The sequence below is a fragment of the Malurus melanocephalus genome, unplaced genomic scaffold, assembly GCF_030028575.1.
Source record: "Malurus melanocephalus ecotype Western Australia unplaced genomic scaffold, MMel_1.1 scaffold_32, whole genome shotgun sequence".
Classification (NCBI taxonomy): Eukaryota; Metazoa; Chordata; class Aves; order Passeriformes; family Maluridae; genus Malurus; species Malurus melanocephalus.
In genome coordinates this window covers 2,747,524-2,769,996 of record NW_026623264.1, presented here as the reverse complement: position 1 = coordinate 2,769,996, position 22,473 = coordinate 2,747,524, and the positions used below count along the sequence as shown (strand labels likewise).

The window sequence follows — 22,473 nt, the reverse complement described above, 5'->3', positions numbered from 1 at the left end:
GGCGCAGTGGTTGGGGCCGGCGGCGGCCGCCGCGGCGGCGGGGTCACTTCTCTTTAGTGTTTGCCGATGTTGGAGGCGTCTCCAAAGTGTYCCCGGGAAGCAGGTAACCTAGAGGGAGGGGAGGGGGCGGCTTCAGCGGCGATGTCCGAGTCTCCGTCCCGGCTTCCCACTCCTCCCGCCTCCGCGGCGGCTCCCGGCCGAGGGCTCCGCCGGCACCCTCCGCCTCCCCGGGGCCGTGCGGGCTCTGCTGCGCCACGGTGCTGCCGGCCCGCTCCGCTCCGCTCTGTYGGGGGGCGGCGGCGCCCACCCCACCATCCGCCCCGGGCCCCCGGCCGCCGCCAGACGCCCGTCCGACGAGGGGCGCAGGAGGCGGGCGGGGGCACAGGTGGGTASCGCTGCCGCTCCCGGGGCCGCGGGGAAGCCCCCTCTGGACCCCCTCGCAGTTCTCCGCAGCTCCTCGCACCCGGTCCGGCTGCCGGCGGCGGTCGCTGCGCCAAGGCCGGGCCGCGGCCGGGCCGTGCGGCGGGGCCGAGCTCGGCGGGGACCGCGCCGGGCCTGCCCTGCCCCAGACCCCGGGAAGGAGTTCTGTGCGAGCCCAACTTGCTCCTCGTCCTGTGTCCCTCCCGGCCCCGTCGCGGTGCGCGGCCTCGGGGGCGCATAGTGGCCGCTCCGCCGCCAGCGGGGCGAGAGGCGCCGGGCGCTGCTCGCCCGGTCAGCGGCGCGCACCTCGCAGCTCAGCCGCCCTCCGTTTGTACGTGTGTTTTAGTCAACCCTCTCTTTGCACATCTTGCACTGCCCCMAAACTTCGGACTGGGCCCCAAACTTTGCCATCAATGTTGGGCTCTCCCACTCCCAAAATGGATGTCGGCATATCTTCCTAGTGATGGGCAGCGGAGCCGTTTACCGGCCTTCGCCCAGCACGAGGGTTTGGGGACCGTCGTTGAGGTGGGACCCAGAGAGGCACTGCTGTGAAGTTGCCTAGTTCAAGCTTCTCATGGGCTGGGTGGCGTTTTCCTCAGTGTTCAGGTGTCTGGTGGGAAAAAAGTTCATCTTGATCACAGCCAGGCCTGGRAGTCACAGCCATGCCCTCCTGGGGAAGTGCAGGCTGCTTGGGGTTAGCTGTGAGGGTGAATCCTGCAGCAGAGCTGTTTGCCTTGTAGTGCTCAGGGTCCCACCTGACAAGTCAGTGATACCCAAGCAAGAAATTTCCCTGCAGTTTATCTGCCTGGTGTTGCCTTACGGCCAGCAAGCTGTTTCTGTGAATACCAAGACRTAAGCTTCTCGAGCCATGCTTGGAATGCTCCCTGTGCAACTACCGTGGCACTAAAAAAAAGTTTATGCTGTACAAAGGAGTAAAGTGCTGCTGCTGTAATCCCTGTCTTTGCATGAAATACTGTCTTGAACAGTACTGAGGGATGTGCATGAGTAACAGCAGCGTTGCAAGGCACAAGAAAGGCTGTTTGCTCTGCCATAGCTCAGGATGGTTGAACTGCTTCTGTCAGCATACGTATCTCACTTATGTTTACTGGTGGCATCAAGCTGCACAAGAGTATGGTCTTCCTGGGTTGTGTGGTAATTCCAGGTTAGCAGTCTATACCAGTAAAGTAATACTAACGTATTTAAGCCATTTGCTAACTACAAGGAAGTTATGTATAGGTTTTGTTGTGACACTGCTGCTTATATAAACAGTGCCAGGCTGACAGATTTCTGAATGAACTATTTTTTTTCTAGAAAGCCAGCAGCAGCGTAAGATTTCCCATACTGATTTCCAGCTGCTGAACCTTAGCTTTGACCTAGAAAAACTTGGAGATTTCTGTTACTGCCAGTTTTTGCAGATTCCTGTTGCTGCCAGCKAGGAACAGGATTGAGGCTGCCTGCTTGTTCCTAATTTTTGAGGGGAAGGGACAGTTCATATGTTTTTTTCTTAACAGACAACTTTTCAACAATATTGTTGAGCCTGGGTTCTGCTCGGGCTGTTCAGCCTGGAGGCTAAAGTCTTTATGTATCTTGTTTCCAGCTCAACCTACCTTGTTCCCCAAGAATTATGTCAAATAAGAATAAATTTGACTAATCTTAAATTCTTATTTGAGATAATCAATTGTAAAAAATCTTTATAATTTTACTTGTAGAAGAACCTCATCAGAGATGTTTTAAAGACTGAACCAAGTTTAAACAAGCATTTAACTCCATCAGCCTCTTCTTTGGGGACAAAGATCAGGTTTGATTTTCCTCCACACCTTTGTAAACTTAGGTTGACTCTAACTCTGGTTTACACTGGTATGAATGTGGGAAGTGAATTCGAATACTGTGTGTTTTATTTGTTAAGTATCATGAAAAATGACCTTGGGAAGGTTAGGCAGCAGGCCATAGTGAAGCAGATCCTCTGATTCCAAGACTGGGTCTCTAGCCATTAGGAAAGGTGCACCTGTCATGCTCTATCTAGACAGTTTGTTTTGACCTGCACAAAATACATGGCTATTGACTTGTCACTCTTTGAAAATGCTTTAAAACACCTGTGAATTRTGCCCAGTTCTTCACCCCAAAAGGCATCTTCTTGTGATACCATTCCATTGGAGATCTGGGCTTATGAAAGAAGGAAACTTATGAAAGTTCTTTCTTATGAAAGAAAGAAACCTACTATGTGTATGTTTTAGTGCTATTTTTTGGGTGTATATCTGATAGATATGTGCACAGATTTTTTTCTCATTGCAGTGCAAAGTATCTGTTTCTTCATGGSGATGTCACTGACTTCACTGGTGGGGAAGGACCTAGCTCTACATCTTTTCAGGATAACTGAAACAACAGAACTTGTTAATGAGCCACCAAAGCTTAACTTTTCCTTCCACTGCTTACATTTGATTTCCTATCACCACAGCAAAAGCTATAGGAAAAGAGGCTTGTTTTTTTGCCAGATCCTATCATTTTGCGTTTCTAATCTTTTGATCATACATAGCCTGTATTTTTCACAATAGTTCTTGAATTCTCTTTCCTCTGAACAGAAGAGAAAAAAAGACAGAAGGTTCCATATGATTGAGGGGCATAAAGAGCACAAGGCAGGAATCCTACTGAGGCAGGTCAGGGAATGAGGCTGGCAGTTTTGCTGAGGAAGGATGAGGAAAGGGGGGGAGTAGAATTGGTGGGAGTAKATGATGGACTTTGTGAAGAGAGGAAATGGAACCTGCATGTAGTGTAGTTAATACATATATATAGAGTTAATATATATATATATTAAAAGGCAAGGGCTCTGCGTTTAGGAGGTCTGCTCATTGTCAGTGCCGAGTCACAATCAGCGTCATCCAAAATATGTTTGCATTAAAAGATCAAGAGTTCAGTAAGAATCTGCGAGATGTCTTCTTAGGCGTTGTTCTGGAAACTATTTAGAATTAAAAAAATTGCTCGTCATAACTCGTGTAAAAATGAATTTTGAAAAGCCATCTGTGGTAGTGTAACACTTAAGTCACATCCATGTCTGTACCTGCTTMAGTTTGTTCATACTTCATCTCAAGAGCAAGTGTTTTGGGGTTTGGGTTTTGTTTTGAGGGTCGTCATTGTTAAACTGGTAGTTTTGGAGTGTTTCYCAGTAATGAAATCTGTACTCCATCATCACAATGTGTTTACCTGTGTYGTATTCCATCTTATAATTTGCTTTAGTCTACTGTACATCTGCGTAGTACATCACTAGAATGTTACAATTTATATTTAACCAAATAAAATTTACCCTGGTAAATAGCACTTCTTTCATATGTAATGATTTAATATTGTGATTCCACTGTACTTCTGTATCCCYATAACCTTCTAATTTAGTCACCATTAAAATGATGGGAGGGAGCACTTTTTAGAYTGATTAGAACTCAGGCTTTGAGCTCAGATGCCCATTGGTGTTTGGGGAGSTCCCTGGTTACAGCCAGCAGCCAATTATTATGTCAGGTATGGGTTAACCTCCTATCCTTAGTTTCTTGGAGAAGTTAGCTTACTAAGATTTTTACCACAGTAGCACRCGCTCACTTGAAGGGTATCTTTATACTCTCCTCTTCTGAAGACTTCCAAAGGATCACAGTGGTCACACTTCCAGCTTTGCTGCTTGCCCGCTTTGAGGAGGCTGTTTTGCCTCCAGGCTGAAGGAAACRTTTTTGAGTGTAGGAGACAAGATTTTCTGGAAAAGTTTCTTGCAGTGGCAATGGTCACCTGTTAGATCAAGAAAAGAGATGAGTGGCCTAATTTTTATTGCTATTGCTAGTCTTACTTTCTTATTTTTTGCTCCTGTTAGGTATTTGCAGTCCCCAGTTTCTCCTACAATGATCYTAGTTTAAAAAAGCAGTGTTATACAAATTTAAGGAATTATCAGTATACTAAATGTGCAGATTGATATCCGTAGCTGGAATTGTCTGGATAAGTAACTGTAAGTGACAGAGAAGTTTTTCCCGGCACCCAGATGACCCATCTATGCAACTGATACATTTTGAAAGATGAAATCAAGATATGCTGTTCCCGTGGTGAAAATGCAGGTATGGGCCCATGTTGGGTCCCTTAGAAGCATACCCAATTGTTCTGATACAAACAAAAAAATAATGAAGTATCACTCTGTAGTAGCTTTGGCTTTGTTCGACAAGCTCAGAACAAGAAACAGTCTAAATTTTCTTGTTAACTTTTCGTTAGTTATTTTACTTTTTTCCCCTTCTGCTGGTCCTTCACTCCTGGTTACTAAGTTGCTTTTTCCTTACCAGACTGTGGAAAATATTTTCTCTGCTTCTTGTTTCAGTGTTGTGTCTCTGATAGTATTTGAACCTGCCTGCTTTGAATTGTGTTTTTATCTATGGTGGCAATATCCATTCAAGGGCATATTTTGTTTAAGCGTACATACTCAGGAGATTCCTTTTGTACCTGTTTAGGGCCTGGGAATTGCAATGGATGRCTCCAGAGGGATTTTCTTGAAAACTCTTCTGACCCTCTTGATAATTCAGTGCAAGACACTTACTAGTCTTGTATTCAATGTGTCCAGCTTCTGCATGGCAGCTAAGTGTGTCTGGCCTTTGTGAAAGGGASTGAGAAGCTTGTCCTGGATCAGGAGGCAGGTAAATCTCTCCCTATTTTTTCAGGGGCATCTCTCAACATTCTCTTTTAGCTGAATCTGCTGGGTTTGATATGGGATTTGACCTCTTCAGAAGGGAGAGTGGTCCACATCATCTCTTCTTCACTCCTTTTCAACTTGCCAATTTTATATTACTTAAAGCCTTAAGCAAGTGAAAACTCAGTGAAGATGCCAGGTGTGGATCCTGTTTCAATGGACTTGATGGARTTGCCATTGATGAGGACATTGTGCATCTGGACTTCCAGGCAACCATAGGTATTTGCCAAGTCCCGGGAGAAGAATTTAATCTTTAATTAAGTTCTTCAACTAATGCATTACAAGGTTCTTCTGAAACTGGCCATTCCACAAATTATTGTCAGTGGCATTTCACCAGAGGAGATGGCTTTGGAGGCCTTTTCTCATGCGACCATTAAGCTGCCCGTAAAAGACTGACTCTTACTGGTTCTCCGCAAATCTCACTACAGTCAGAGCCCCTTGATATTTTTTAACACTCACAGGGTACAGGTAGGCAAGAGGGCAAAGGGCTGCTCTGGCTGCTGAAACTTAAGTTATTAAATGCTGAAACTTAAGTTATTAAATGTATTTTAAGTATTTTATAAGAAATGTAGGCAGCAACTTGCCCATCCTAGATTTGAAAGTTTCTTTTCTTGGACACAGTAGTATTGAATATTTTCAAAGTTTTTAAACCAATCCTGTGCTCACTAGGAATTTTGACATTAGCACCAAAAAGAAGTGGCTTTATTTGCTGTCATTGCAAATACTGGTACTGTTTACTTTTGCTCAGGTACCTCATGGCTGACAGGAGCAAGGGAGACACAGTTACAAGTGAGCAAGTCAGACAAATATACCTGATAAATCCCCAAGGTGGGGCAGGACAGAGCACTGCAGGTGAACAGGGTTAGCTGAGGCTGTTCTAGTTTCAGGGCCTCTGTTTTTTTATGTGGATCTTTGCTGTTGTGCTGAATTGCAGATCTGCTCCACAGCTCTGGGGTCTGCACTTCTACCCAAGCTTCTGCTACGTGTCATTGCAACCTACGTAGACTTTGGATGAGTCGTGGCCTACGACCACAACCTTCATTAACAAGGAACTTCCATTTTTGCAGAGGGTTAGACTGTACTAGGCATATGTTTGTAGCCTAATAGCTAATAGCTAATGTGTTCTTTTGGAGATCCTAGGAAATGGGGTCCTGTTTCCCTTTTGAAATACTTTCTGTTTATTTGATTTTGATTTGGAAGGTAAAGAGGATGAGTCTTAGTAGTGAACAGAAATGTTAGCTCCCTGCAGGTTCAAAAGCAAGTTTGTTCTTTTACGCTAGTTTAGGGTGGTACCAGAGTCACAAAAGCTAACTTTACCCTGCTGAGTCTAATGGCCCTGGCGTCCTGAAAGTGCCGTAAGTGGCCAGAAAGACATTCCTTTGAAGGGCAGCTCAGAGCATCATCCACACATCCATTCTCTAGGGGGTGATGAGCCTATGATGTTACAGTGTTGCCATGCCTAATAAATTCAAACTTCTTTTTCTCTTTTGCTCAATTCAAGGTACTCTTTCCTAATATTTTGAATCGTTTCATGTTACTACTGTATCAGCTTGCACTTTTAGCCACACTTATCGTTTGTTTTATTTCTGACTTTATCTGTGTAAAAATCCTTGAGAGAATTCCAAATTTTAATTCAGTTTGTTTACATTTTTTTCCTGTAGTAGTTATGCTTATAACTTCCTTTGGTCTGGGGAAACAAGTTGCTCTCTATCATCAGCTGTATAGATGAAGGTCTCCTATTTGCTGTTTTATGATGCATCCTACTTAGTGCGCCTAAACACTAGTACATAATTTGGAAGGAAAACCCTCTTTTTGTTATGCTACTTCTGTGCCCTCATAGTGTGCTCAATTTGAACCAAATGTCTTTTTACCAGTGCTCTTCCTTTCTATTGTTAGTTGTTACTTTATATCCTCCTTGCTGATTTAACTCCGGAATTAACCTTTTGTCATCCTGCCAGTTGTGTGTAGCCTGTGCTGCAGCTAAATGTGTGTCAAGTTTATAGTGTTCAGCTAATGTTTAGCATTGATCATGAATCCAACAGTTTTTCTTCCGTGTTTTCTGCCTTTTCTTACTAAGAGGATAAGTATGCCACTAGGATTTTTTTGCCACTAGGATTTTCTTCCTTGTCCTGTACTGTCAAAATCTCCTGTAATCTGTAGTTTCTTCCARAGAGAAGTAATTTATTTGACTATGTTTCATTGCACAATTTGATAATTTCTGTCCAAAGCAAGGATTTGCTGCAAGGATTCAATAGGCTATTACTGTCCTGATGAACTTTGCTGGGTTGTTGATTCTTTTCATTCTCAGGATGTTTGAGGAGTCTTTGATAGCTGCTTGCTGCATGTGACTGGATCTGTTAGCTCCTTTGGTTTTCTCTTGAACTCTCCCAGATTCAAATCTCTTCCTGTCTTGTTTTTTGGAGTCCAATGTTAGCTGCCCCATGTTACCACAGGCAATGTATGRTCTGTTCCCTTCCTTGATTTTTGGATTCTGTTTGCATTGTTGTTGAGTTAGGCCTGTGTCTTAAGTTTTGCAGTATTTCTAGGCCTTGCCGCCAAACATAACATCTTTAAACTTAATTTTGTTCATTTGAAAACTTAGATTTTGTGCTTATCTTCAGTCAGAGTACTTGGTAGGCCCAATCCAATACTCAGCAAAAGTTTGACCTTTATTCATTGACTGAAGAGAGCTGCACTTATAATAGAGAGAAGGCTCTTTCAATTTGTTATGGAACTCATGATCTGACAAGGTGCTCTGTATCTACAAGCAGAAACCAAATCCTGTCCCCCAGTGAGCAGGGATCTAGTCTCTGTATGAACTGTATGTCAATGTYATCTTATATCCAAGCAATTCAAAAATTGTCAGTGGAAGAGCTGAGAGAAAGGGGTAACTCCAGGAATGGTTCATGAACAGAAGGTGGCARTTTGACCCCGGCTGTTTCTGGGAGCTACAACTTCTTGGAAGCTGTATGAGACTTTGAGGTGGGTATTCATCAATTTAGCTGTGAAATGCATTGTTTTTGTTTAAATACACTAAGGGAGAACAAAAAAAGGCACACAAACCAGAATTTCACCTCCTAACTACAGAGTGCAACACCTCTCAGTCCACTTAAACTGCCTTCTCTACAGATCTTGTAGTTGTTAATTACAGGAAGCTGACTACAGTATGAGGGCTGGTAACAGGAGCTGTAACTTCTTTTCAAAGAAAAAGGCATGTTCAGCTACTTCATCAAATTTGCTACTTCAAATTACATGAGAAGTAGTTTGTCACAGGCAGTCAAGGAAAACYGAGATGATTTTCTGGTAATTCCATTAATAAAATGCAATTTCTAGATAGGGATTGGAGTCAAGGAGTAGTTTTTGCCTGCCTTAGAACAAAGTAACAGTTGGAGGGATGTTTTACTTAGAGTATTTTGTAATTTAAAAACAGTCAAAGCTAATTGGAAATCTTAGGAATATAACTACTGCTTGTTAACACAAATTGGGAAAAAAAGTACAGCTTTTAGAAATATCTATGAGAGAAATGTCAAAATACTAATTAAATCAGAAACTAGACTCTTGGAAGGAGCTCAGATTCGACTCTAATATCACAAATAAGGAACCAGTTGCAGCTTTCATGCAAACTAGTCTGTAGTGTCAGTGTGTCAAGCTTGAGTCATGTTTTTYTCGTTTACTTACTTAATCCCCTTCTCCACTTTCAAACGGATGATTGATGTTAAACTAGTGGCTTAGGCTTCCCTWCTTTTCAGCTGTTTTTCTTCAGGAAAGCTGACTAACTCATTTTTGTTTAACCTAAGGTGAATGTGAGTTAACCTGTATCTGGAGTAAGATAGTATGATGACCACTTAMTCTTTTAGAAAGTATTACAGATACAACTTTTATCACAGAGTGTCTGAGGGAGGTACAAGTTTCCAGTTTTCAAGAAATCATAACTAGTTTATAAGTTATGATAAGAGTTGAGAGCTGAAGAGTTACAATAGTGGACAGGCAGCTCTTGTGCTTTGGGGTRGTGCTGGCTCTCAGGTGCAGTAAACAAACACAAAAAGGATATTTCCCTCTAGTGTTGGGTAGCTGTGTGTCTCCTGCCTCTGATCTGTAAGGCATTATAACCATCTGTCAACTAGTTTTTGGGATCTACCTCAAATCRTGATGAGTTTTGGATGAGGAAGGCCTCTCACAAAGAAAACTCTGATGATCACCTTGCTGTTTCATGAAGGAGTTTTGCATTTTGTTCTTTATAGTAGTTCAGGTATCCTGGCTGAGTCAAACTGATGGCTGTGTTTGAAGCAGTATTCTGGATGGTTCAGAGTCTTTTCTGAGCTTAAAATTTGTGGCACTTTGAGAGCTGGGTTAGCTTATATTGGTTGTTGGAAATTTCCATGGCTGTTATACCATCTTCTSTGTCTTCTGGACAGGAATTGAGAGAGATTTTCTGATCAGATTATCCTGGTAAGGAGCAAACATTTATATAGCTCAGGCTCATTTTCCCCTTGGACTTTGTGTTATAAACAGTTTCAAATGTTTTGAGATATCAAACTCTTACCAGTTTCTGTAACATTCTTACCAGATGCAACAGATTGGCTTTCCTTATCTTATAGTTTTCTTCTAGCATTGAAATCTTCAAGTTGATAATGTGATTGTTCTCCTTTGCCATTTTAATATAGAATAGTAGTCCTTTTTTCCATTCCATTTCTAGATTAATGTTAATAGTTTCTCTACTTAGGACCTCTGTTTCATGTCTGTCTGTGAGGTCTGTACTTGAGTCTTCAAGTGACTGTCTGGTATACAGAGGACCTGACTGATTTCTCTGTTAGAAGAGGAAAATTAGCCACATGTACGGTCTGGGGTCATTAGTTTTGCTGTACACAGTAAGATGCACTGTGGCCTGAGTTGCTCTTTTCTCAGCTTTTTCATGTCAGCTTCGCTGTTGCCAGGGAAGCAAGTGAAGAGTTGCGTTCCTGCCTGTCAGTATGCTCCACTTTCTCTTAAGTTTCTCTTGTTACAAGTTTTTAGATTCTTGCTCATGCAAATGTGCACAACTGCAGTCAGTGCCCTAACCCCTGCATTTTCCATAATTTCGTAAAAAAGACATGTTTTAGGCAAGTGTATTAGGAGGGGAATTTTTCTGCAGGGAAGCTTATTTGCGTCTGTAATTGTGTCTGTTAGTTTAAAGTGATCCATGATCGCTTGCTTGTTGAAGACAAGTTTGGCAGTAGACTTTGGGTAAGATTCAGTTGCCTGTATTTTGGCATCTTGTGCAGTTTGAGACACTAAGTTACCCTGTCTGCTCCTCAGCTGTACTCAGCTGTGTAGTTAGCTAATCCTCAATTAGAAGCCTACTTGTTGATCTCCTTGAATAACTCCTTGGGTCTGCTGGCTGTACTGATGAGTGATGTGATACATTTCTTTAAACACATACATTTTTGCCATTTTATTGCCTCTTCATGTCAGAGTTTCTCTGAACTTCCTGCCACATGCAGTGTCAGATGTGGCATGGGTCTTCAGAGAGAATGTCTGCTTCCTGAAGCAGCAGGTGATGGAATAGGCGTGTATCCAAATGTGGTGTCTCAGGACATCTCAGCTGGGATTGTGTATTGGGTCTGTGTAAGACTGTAGTGGGTTGAGCCTGGCCGGACACCAGACACCCACCAAAACTGYTCTCTCACTCCCCTCCAGAGCTGGACAGGGGAGAGGAAATCTAGTGAATGGTTCATGACTTAAGGACTGGGAGAGATCATTCACCAAATACCATCATGGGCAAAACGGGCTCAAATTAGAGATATTAATTGATTTTATTGCTAACAAGATCAAAGCAGGATAATGAGAAATGAAATAAAACCTTAAAAACACCTTCTTCCCTCTTCTCTCTGCTTCCTAGATTTACCTTCTCCCCCAGCAGTGCAGAAGACAAGGAAATGGGGGTTATGGTTATTTAATCACCTGCTTTTTYTCCTGCTGCCCAGGGAGAGGGGTTGTTCCCCTGCTGCACCATGGGGTCCCTCCCACAGGAGACAGTTCTCCATGAGCTTCTCCAACGTGAGTCCATCCCACAAGTAACAGTCCTCCCCAGACTGCTGCAGTGTGGGTCACTCTTCTGTGGGGTGCAGTCCTCTGAGGACAGGCTGCTSCAGTACAGGAGCAGGGCCCATCTCTCCATGGGTCTCCCACAGGCTCAGCCTCCTCTCAGGCATCCACAGCTCCAGTGTGGTTCTCCTCCATGGGGTGCAGGTGGATCTCTGCATCCCCATGGACCTTCTTGGGCTGCAGGGGCACAGCTGCCTCACCATGGTCTGCACCATGGGCTGCAGAGGAATCTCAGCTCCTGTGCCTGGAGCACCTCCTGCCCCTCTTTCACTGACCTTGGTGTCTGCACACTTGTYCCTCTCACATATTCCCATTTCACTCTTCTCTGTCTGCAATTACAACTGCACAACAACTTTTTTTATCTTAAATATGTTATCTCAGAGGTGTTACCATCATTTCTAATTAGCCCAGTGTTGACCCGCAGCATGTCCTTCTTTGGAGCTGCTGGGGATTGGCTCTGCYRGGTRTGGAGGAAGCTTCTGGCAGSTTCTCACAGGAGCCMCCCCTGTAGCCCTTCACTGCCAAAGCTTGGCCAAATGCAAACCCAGGACACACTGGTAAGCCATGGTACTTCCATGATGTATTTTCTTTGATTCCAGTGGCAGTTTGGACATCTTGCTTATATTTGTAAGCCTAAATTATAGATGTCTTTAATCCTTATCTGAATCCTCATATCTGACTGTACAGCAGTGCCATATGATGTGGGTAACTCTGCTGGTGTGAGAGGTACTATGCGTGTAGATTGCTTTGTAGATCACTGATTTTTCATATCAGTTTCTTGATTTTTGCTGTAGTGGCKTAAGTAATTTACTAGATCCTAAGTGTTTGCTTATTGTATTTACTCTGTGGCATATTCTATGTATTTAAAGTTGAATGAATCCAATCTTGATTGAAGGGGAAGACTTCTGTTCTAGCCCTCTTGCTAACACATCATAATTAAAGGGTAGCAAAAGTCCCCACCTTTGGCCATTTTGTTGATTGTGAAAATCTTTGGGTTTAGTCTTTGTTTCCATAATTAACTACCCTATTTGTCTGGTTTGGTTTTTCATTTTTGTTTTCAAARTTACACAAAATAATTTTAAAGTAAGTTGTTAAAGATTGAATCAATGACAGATACAAATAATATGTATTCCTACATAATATGATTCTGTGATAATGTGGTCTTTGATTAAGAGATTTGTATGCTTTTTGTAGCAAATTGGATCAACGTTGTATTCCAAATTAGGAAACCAATAAGGTTTCATGATGAAAGAAACGTGCAAAATGAAGCAGTTTCTAYGTAAGTTTTCTGAGCTTTAAGTCCTTTTTTTTAATGTTGTTTTAATGTGCTTGTTCTGTATAGTAATTCAAAAGGGAGATTAAGCTGACTGCTGTTTGAAGAAGTGGTTGAAAAATAYGACTGGAGATTTTTGATCTGTATTTCCTACTTGATTTTTTTCTTCCAAAAATACCTTCCTTCCTTTCGTCAGAAAGATGCTTAACTGATTGTACATGAGTTGGCAAAGGATAGTCCTTCACAGGTGATAATATCTGAAAGTGCGATGGGATTTGATGTTGTGACCTGATGTTCACTGCAGCTGCTTGGACCTTCCTTGCTTTCCTGGGGCTTTATTTACAACCCTTTGCTACTCCACTCCAAGAGCAGAGGAAACAAATTGTAAGGAACTGTAGTATTTTGTCTCCWGGGGCTGGGTTTAACACTGAGCAGRTAGGGGAACTCTTTTATAAGCCTTGCAGTTCCATAAATTTTGAGTATTAGTCCCAAGTATTCTGTGTCAATTCCTTTGGTTGTAAAATAGCCTACCAAAACAACCAAAATAAAATAGTTTGTGATTTGCCTCCCCAACCATCTTAGACTTCAGGAAAGCGAAATGCTTTTAAGGCACAGCTTCAYTTGCTGTCAGGTATTACTTAGCTTTTAATTAGCTGATAGCTATGTTCATGTATCCATTGAAACTAAGATTCTCTACTCTAAGGCACAGTGAAAAAAAGAAATCAGGCCACAGGTTTCTGAAGATGAAATCATCAGGGATGAGATCATGGGCTTTGTGAAGAGCAGTGTGAAGGAGACAAAGTTCACTGTAYGGCTTGACAGCAAAGCTAAGCTGATTAGCAGGAGTTGAAAGGGCTAATTCCTTGCACACGCTCCAGGTCAGGAGTTTGTGGCCCTCCCTATGCAGACACAGATGCTCCTCTTTCTCCTTACCTGCATGTGAACTGTGGTGAGGTGAATTGGCAGAAAGTGTTGGCTTTTTGCTGTGGGGGAGAGAGGACATGGGATTGTCCCCTGCTATGGCASCAAGTCATTAGATCTGTTTGGCTGTTGGCAAAGGCAATGACATTGAGGGAGGAGRAAATGGGAAGGACAAACAGTGGGACAAACARTAATATAGAAATATATATWTATWTAAATAAAACCAGAGAAACCCTGTGCAGTTTCATGCCTATTGGTTCAATTTTTGCTATTGGAAATGTATAAATAAGATACATTTTGTTAATAAGTCTGGATAACCACCTGCTGATTGTTGCTTTAAGTCATACTCTTGCTAAACTGCTACTGTGTGGCCATCTTGTTACTTGGTTTTGGAAGACAKAAAAGTTTGAATTAAGCTGCTTTGAAGGTAATGTAGAGCTGTATGCTTTTTTTGTCAATCCCAAATAAGCTGCTAGATGTAACATAGGAGAAAGAAATTACTCAAGACTTTGGACTTCTATAGCACTTGCTATAGTAATGTCGACAAATATGTAAATATTTGCTCTAAATGTGAGAAATGGCACACCAAGAATATGTTTTACCTTGAGTCAGTTTTGTATTCTTTTGCATAACTAAATGAATTAATTAATATCAGAAGAATAGAAGGAGAATGGAGTGTTTAATGGAACTTTAAAGCTAAAATTAAAACCAAACCCTTATTAGTTAGGAAGCTGTTAACTACTAGAGTTTGGTGACTTGGCACTTTCACAGTAGAAKCACATTAACAAGCTTCTAACCAAAATGGGAGTTAGTCTGAAAAAAACCCTTGAGATGCTGCCTGCTTAGACACTGCCCCCAGTGTATTGGGTTGCTGTTCCTATACCTTTCCATGTTTTCTCTAATGATGTGGATGAAATAGTACACTTATTAAATTTGTAGATGCTGTATAGCAGGCTTAGAGGAGGCTTGCAAACATTTTGGAACTAAATTTGATGTGATCTTAAGAAATTTAAATGGTTGTCTTTTTTTTCTGTTTTGCTGGGTTTTTTTTAATAAGAAATTTCAAGGAAGACAAGAAGAAAGTCTAATCTCAAAGCTAGAGAGCAGTCAGATTCACAGAGAGAGCCCAGGCTAGAACTTGCTGGATAGCAGTTCTGCAGTCAAGGATCTGTGATCATTAATGTAATACTGTTCTGAAAAATGGACACTGATTAGAAGGTATAAGCAGAAYTCTTGGTTATATAAAATACAAGATGTCTCAACTAATTTTTGCTGCTCATCAGTGGCTGACCCTCCGTTGTTCCCTTTGTAAAGSCCTTCACAAGTATGTAGTGTGTGCCATGCATTATGTACTTGTGTGCAGATTAGATTTGTATTCTGGATTGTATGACAGAGCASTGTGAAMGKGTGGTGACTCTCTACTGYATATGTGCATTTTCACTTTCTGCRTAGATGTAGTCCAGTCTTCTGTTTTGACTGTTCAGGTCATTAGTTTCTCTATCCATTGGTTGTTCATACAGCCTGTCTTTCTAATAATGCTTTTTCAACTTTCCCTCATTGTACATGTGTATTTMGTTTGAAAACTCTTTGTCCATGTTTTCTGCTTTTTGTGGTGTTTTATCTACTTTGTCTGTATTTATTCAATTACTGTGACATAGTTTAAGAATCATTTCACCTGAGCATTTWATTAATATTGTTTGTCACAGGATCTAAGGGTATAAAGAAAAATACRAAAAGACTAAGACAATTCTAAGATTATTCCAGAAAAATACAAAAAGTAATAATAACCAGAAAAAGTGTTAACTAATTCTTTATKCTGCGTGGTGCTTTTAGCATGATACAAGTGTGTGCAGAATTTTTGTTGAAAATATTCTGCATCAGTGAATGTAGCTAAATATTTGTACTGGGTTTGTGTGGCCAGGTTTTGGTAGCAGGGGGGCTACAGGCGTGGCTTCCATGAGAAGGTGCCTGAAGTTTCACTTGTGTCTGATGGAGCCAATGCCAGCTGGCTCTGAGATGAACCTGTTCCYAGCCAAGGCTGAGCCTGTTGTTGGTAGTGTCTCTGGGATAACAAATTTAAGAAGCAGGGAAAGTTGCTGCACAACAGAAAGTGCAGTGAGAGAGGAGAGGAGAGGAGTGTGAATAAGTGAGAGAAACAGCTCTGCAGGCACCAAGGTCAGCGCAGGAGGGGGAGGAGGTGCTCCAGGCACCAAAGCTGAGACTCCCCTGCAGCCCRWGGTGCAGACCRTRGTGAAGCAGCTGTGCCCTGCAGCCCATGGAGGTCCGTGGTGGAGCAGAGATCCACCTGCACCCCATGGAGGAGACCCACAGGATCTGTGGCCCCAWGGAGAGAGGAGCTCACACTGGAGCAGATTTACTGGCATGACTTGTGACCCTATGGGAGGCCTATACTGGAGCATTCTGTTCCTGAACGATGCCAGCCTGCGGAAGGGATGCACACTGGAACAGCTCATGAAGAGCTGATACCGCTTGTGTGAAGAACTCACGTTTAGTAAGTGTGTGGAGGACTTGTCTGTGGGGGAATCCCGTGCTGGAGCAGGAGAAGAACATGAGGAGTCTTCTCCCCAGCGGGATGGAGTGGCAGAGACTATGCGTGAATTGACTAACCCCCATTCACCATCCCTGTCGGTCACTTTCTGGGGAGGAGGTGGAAAATTCAGGAGTGAAGTTAGGCCTGAGAAGAAAGGATGTGGGTGAGGAAGGTGTTCTTAAGATTCKATTTTAATTTCTTGTTTTTCTACTCTGATTTGATTGATAATAAATTCRTTTGATCTCCCCAAGTCAAGTTTGTTTTGCATGTGACAGTAACTGGTGAGTTACTGGTATCTTTTCATGCCCTCATCTCGACCCATGAGTCTTTTGTTATGTTTTTTCTCTCCTGTCCAGCTGAGGAGGTGAGCGATAGARCAGCTTTGGTGGGCACCTGGTATACAGACATGGCCAACCCACAACCATGCTGTGTTTCCTGATATATAAGAAAACGGAATGAAATATTTTACAGCAGTATTTTCACTTAAAAATGTAAGTTTTGTTTTGTTGTTTTCATGCAAGTTTTGTTTTGATCATTTTTAGTTTGCCAGGAAAATTCACAGCTTGTACATAGTTTAATAAGAAAGGCAATACCAGCTGTTTAATGAAACCTGGCTGCCCATGTAGTAAGTGCTCAGAAGGAGAAGTGAGGTAAAAATGCAATTCTAGTATATTTGCTTCCCTTTACATGTTTGCAAGTGTCTGTAACTGCTGCTGAACATGTAGKGAAGCTCCTCTGGAGACACTTGAGTGTAGGAATTTCCTAGATTTGAATTGAGTTAGCCACCTGAAATGAGATGTTGGGACTTCTGTAATTGTAGTCTTAGCCTTCTAGATGAACCATCCTTTTTGTATATGCCAGATTTTTCAAAAACATATGCATAGAAGATTTAAATATATTTGATTATATGACTGCATTTCACCTCTGACCAGCTTAGTGAAATCTYTCTCCCCCAAGTCCTACATTTCATGTAGCAGTGTATTTTACTATGTTTGTGCTTGTGTCTGGAAGGCCCCAAAATGTTTTTGCTTGACTGTTTATAAAATAGTACAGCAATGGTGTATATGTTTAAAAAAATGTAAAGAAAAGGTGGAACGTACAGTTTTTGTTGCCTTTTGTCATGACATTGAATATTGGCTGTCAGGTAGTGTGAAAATTATGTACCATCACTATATCAACTGTATTATCTCTGTTGTCTCTCTCTACTAGTGGACTTTTAGAACTGTTTACAAATTTACTATCTCTATATCTCATCTGGTAAAGAGTTAGTCCCTACAATTATGTTACTGCCTGGGAATCCTTGCTTATACAGATTAATTTACAAAATTGCTACAGATTTTCATAGGAATTCTGCAGCTTTAGATACATAAAAACCCTAGCACCCAATATGTTATGATAAATTMTGATTTCAGAATTGAATTTTCTCTGTGCTTTGCTCTTAATGTCTTTTTCCCCCTAAACCTTATCTTACTCATTTTTACAGTTCCTCGATACTATTCTTAAACTGATTTTCCTTCTTTTGTCCTTAATAGGAAAGGATTCATCCCCCAATTTCTCCTTTTGGAAAATCAGTACTGTAGAACATAGTATTTTATTTGATTATTAGTAAGATCTGCTTTTGTGAAGAATAAACTTTTAAAAKAATGGAAGCTGAAGTGGTAATTTACAGCTGGCAGGGCCCAAGACCATGTGTTCAGTAGTATCTGATGYGGTAACATATGTGGGATGCCTTTCTCATACTCAACGTTTGTAATCTAAAATGGTGTAAATATTGTGAGTTTCTTAAGCTTCAGTGATGATATTTCATATTACATTGGTTTAATTTTAAATATGTTTAAGACATATGGCCTGATTCTGCCATCATTGACTTTGATGTTTACAATGAAGAAACTTTTTCAATTAATTCTTGTCTGTACTAATGTGTTTAAAATCAGAAGTAGACATGTTGTATACCAAAGATTTCTGTAACTCTACACCTTCTCAGTCTTGAAGTTAGGCCTTTCTAACAATACTGCTGTGTTGTATGACATGTGCTGTGAAATGATAGTAGGATTTTTTCCTACTAGTAGTATGAATTTAGTCCATCTTTTTTGAACACAAGGTATTTGAATATATCTCAGCTAAYTGCCTATGTATCTTTAAAATCGATCACTATTAGTATTTTACTAAAGATACTTATGAAGATACTTAGGAAAAGGGCAGGTGATTGCAYATCAACTTAATTTTTAATCTTTTTCTACTTTTGCCTTTCCAGAGATTTAAATCAGTTATCTATCTTTTCTCAGTAATAAAAATGCCTGAACCWCTTCTCCAAAGCACAGAGTCACAGYAATAGGATTTATTATTTYCATTACACTAGTGCAACTGTGCTAAAATACTTGTACTCTACRGTGTAATGAGTGATTTGGGATCTTAATCCAACAATACTGTCCCTCTGAGTAAAGACACGGATATTTTTAAATGGATTGGTAGCAGGGGGAAGGGGCAAAAGCACTGATGGTAATCAAAATGTTGTATATAGTTGACTTATTTCAATAAGTCCTTCATTTGAAAGTTTTTCAGGTGTTGGATGGGATTTTTTTTGGATAGGGGGAGAGAATTACCCCAGCAGAAATAGCAAAGAGCTTAAGGGTAAGGAGTGCTGCCTGTGATGGATGAAAGCTGAGCTCCTCCTCTGCCTTAGCCAGAAGGACTAGAGCTGCTGCTGAGAGAGGTCTCACTTCCCCAGGCTGCTTCTTGACTGTTGCAGGTTTTGTCTGTCTATCTACCATGTACAGATCATTTCATGTGTATGAACCCTAAATAATACAGTGTCCATGCTACTGAGTAAAATGTCATCMTGCTCCTTATGGGAAAGGAGAAGCCCAAACCTTTTTCCCAGATGACTGACAATGACTAGTTTCTCTCTTACTTGAGTGGATTATGTGGGATGCCTGCAGGCCTCTGAACTGCTCCCGTGTGGTTTTTACAGCAGGAATTTTCACCCAGTAGCCCAAATTTTGCCAAGGAGCATGCTCTCAGTGAGTAGTATGAAGGAGTGGTGYCCTGACCCTGGCTTGTTTAAGACCTAGCCTGGGAACAGGAACTGGCAATAAAGAAACTAATTTGGGCAGATGAAAAGAGATAATTAGTACCTGGCATATTSCAGGTAAATGTTTTATCCATTGGGGTTAAAGGATAGTTTAGGAAATCCTGGTACCTCTGTGTGTAATTTGTACGAGGATTAAAGTACTCTACCTGTTGACTGAATAAGCAGTGCTTTTTTAAAAGAACTTGCATCTCTGGTGCATTTTTTGTTTGTTTGTATYTTATTCATTTTTTTTCCTCTGCTTTCTAGTTTGGTTTCAGGTAAAAGAAAAAAAATAAAGATTTTCTCTTGTGGCCTTATTTCGTACTTTATGTGCACTTCACTGGAAAAAAAGATGGCAAAAGATTGCTATAGCAGTTTGTTGTAAAGACATYGTCTCTTGAAGATATTGGCAGGTGCTTACCTCATCTGCAAAATAATTGTGTGGAATTTTATTCTAGAACAGTTAGTCTTCCTGCTGTATTTCAGGCAGGGCGACCCCACCATTGGAAAACAGAACCTGGAGCCAGGGTGTGCGGGTTCTTCTGCAGTGATGTTCTTTGTTCTGTGAACTCTGTTTCTCTGTGCATCCATTTGGAAGTAATGTTTGCAGAGGCATGACTTTTGTGGACAGTTTTGTGACCCAAATCCAGGAGCAAAAAAGCAGTGTTGCTAATACCACTGTAGTCATTTGACATTCAAAACGCAGAGTGCCCTGCTGATAATAATGTGTTTATTGCAGTGACAGGCAATGGCACAAGTTAAGATGCAGACTACAGCAAACCTGTCTGGACCCACCATGGCCCCTATGGTGCTACCCCTGCCAGTTACAGCTACAAATACACTGAGTCTGCCGTCCTCAATGAATGGATCCATTTCAGAATCGGCTGCTAGCTGTAGCAGTCCTACTGCCGGCCTTGTGGATCCTGCACCTTCAAACAACTCACCAGGTAAGTTGGTCCAGGTATATTTTCTTTGGTGTTCAAATTAGTCTTTTTGAGGGCTCATTAATTTAAAAAGATAATAATTATGTCTTAGAGAGTATTAAAATGAAGTAGAAAGCACCTATAGAAAAGTGTTTTGACAGAATCAATTGTTTGCTAAGTTTAGTTTCTTTAATTGAGTTCAGATTTGCATTGAAGTTTTGATCAATGATATTAAAGCTCAGAAAAGAACATGTGTATTTTGTCAAATTCTGAGTGTATCTTTTATAGAGAAGTTTTAGTGGGGCAGGAAGGTCTCCAAGTTTATTTTTCTTCCCTAGAACAGAATGTCTTCTGRCTGCTTGGCAGTATTTGGTGTTTCCTTTGTAGCCTAATAAATGCTGTAGCTCCTATGCTGAACTTGGTATAAAATGCAGCAGTGTTGCCCTAGCAATTTAAGCAAGAAATGACAGTGTGTGTGTGTGTTAGGGATAAATACAAATAAATGTAAAAAAAACCCACAGAAAGTGAAATAGTCTAAAAAAAGCAGAAAAAAATCCTTAAAGGGGGAGTGTTCTTTGGGAGTGCTCTGAGTGTCACTTCATTATTGTGAGAAAAATCTAAAGTGTTGGAAAGAAGCCAGTAGAAACAAGTGGGCACCACAGGGTTTCATCTACTGTATTTGTCTCATAACTCTTAYGCTATCCACTTCTGCTTCAAAGTGTGGAGAAACCATTCTGAAAGAGTAGTCAATTCCAGGAACCAGTATACTCCTGACAGTAAACTTTGATGACACAGAAAATATAGAATATGCATATGCACCCCTGCACTGTCATCTTTCATAAAGACATTTTGGAAATAAATAGTTTTTGGGCTTTTTTAACTGCATGTAATCAAAACTGTTATTGTAAAATACAATATTCTCATATGATTGATATATAAGTGGTATTTAAACTTTGTATTTAGCATGTATGCAAAARTTGTGTTTTAGGCAAAGTATTTTCTTTTCTAAGTATGCTGCTTTTGCAAAGCTTTGTGAAGTTGTGAAGARTACATTTCTCCACAAAAACTTTACAGACTCTTTATTTACAGCTCCTCTCCAAGATAACATGGCAAACCCCAAAGAGAAAACTCCAATGTGTCTGGTAAATGAGTTAGCCCGTTTCAATAGAATTCAACCCCAGTATAAGCTTCTGAATGAAAGAGGGCCTGCTCATGCCAAGGTAAGGTTACAGTTCCAGGTGATGAGCCATACCTTACATGCTGAACAGATAATTGTTGTGGTTTGGACAAGTGTGCTTGTCAAACCCAGCTACATTTCTAGTRTAAGGGCTTTCTTACTGTTCTTTATTTTGCTTTTTTTCCCCCCACACTTTGAGAAAGTATGCCTGTATTTCTGTTGAAGCCCTGTAGACCATTTTGTACCTTACTTTGTCTCTCATCTTTGAGTTTATATTTGCTGGTCTTTATATAGACCTTGTGAAGGTCTTTTCAGGGTATCACCACCCTTCGTTAATCTTTCTGGAGCACTTGTCTTTTAGGCTGTGGGAATCTTTCTCCGCAGTCAGCATGCCTCTGATAACTGCCTCTGCAGTTAGTTGTTTCATGGTAATGCAGATGATGACAAATWTGTGACATTTTTTTTAGTACTTATTGATGTAATTCTGTGTCCATGAGGCTGATATTCTATCTTGAATCTTGCATTCTGGGGCACAAACTTTATTACTGTGCACCTTTACAATGTAGGATGATACTAAGATTCCTAATATGATTATAGCATAGAARTTTCTAGTAAACTGACAGCTAATTCTGGCCAGTTCATATATCAATTTGGATGACCAACTTAATTTAATAAGTRCAAATTAGGATGCTTTCAGATGATGGGAAAGACACAGGAATACCCTCATGGTAATTTTCAGATACAATTTAAAATTTCCTCCCTGTTTGGGAGCAAACTGGGGGAGGAAGAGATCCTGGAAAAGTCTGAGCGAGACATGGCATAATTAGTAGCTGCTTTGTACCTAGTATTTCTGGAGGGGCAAAATCASATGAGGCTGTGGGGTCAGGGTGTAGGTTAGTAACAGTTTCAGCTCCTCCTGGGCTGACTCTRCCCTTGCCCCTTGTTTCTAAGTGGAACATGATGTTACCATCAAGTGCAGAGCTRATGCAAATCACTGATTTTCTGGTCTGGTTGGTGTTGCTGAACATGTTATGGTGGTGGAAATGATGTCAGCATGTGTGGGGCTGCTTTTAGCACTCTCCTCACAAAGGGAAATTGAAGTGCTCTTCCTTTTCCTGGAGGTGTTTGACACCACTGGTTGGTTTTAGGTTGCAACATGGTAAATTTGTTGGGCTTTCTGTAACTTTTCACTATTGTGTTTATCTTGTTACCTTCCCTTTGTTTTTGTGAAAAAAGAAGTGCTTTGGTTGGTTGTGGTTTTGGGTGTTAACATTTCTCAGCAGTAAATAGACTTGAGCTATATTGCATTCGTATTATACTTTAAATTTTTGTAGGATAAGAAATAGTTC

The 22,473-nt window shown here is 41.1% G+C and overlaps 1 protein-coding gene across 6 annotated transcripts in view; it reads left to right on the top strand.

The window, feature by feature from the left end:
- STAU2 (staufen double-stranded RNA binding protein 2) overlaps positions 1-22,473 on the top strand; it is a 170,721-nt gene that overhangs the window by 402 nt on the left and 147,846 nt on the right. For 2 of the 6 annotated variants that reach the window (XM_057363943.1, XM_057363941.1), the window contains exons 1-3: positions 8-103; positions 19,764-19,971; positions 21,037-21,167. In XM_057363943.1, coding sequence (XP_057219926.1) covers positions 19,773-19,971; positions 21,037-21,167 — 330 coding nt within the window. In that variant the 5' untranslated portion in view covers positions 8-103; positions 19,764-19,772. Of the gene's footprint in view, positions 1-7; positions 104-4,912; positions 5,073-19,763; positions 19,972-21,021; positions 21,168-22,473 lie in introns of those variants that run through there. The other 4 variants (XM_057363942.1, XM_057363937.1, XM_057363940.1 and 1 more) reach the window with 3 other exon arrangements.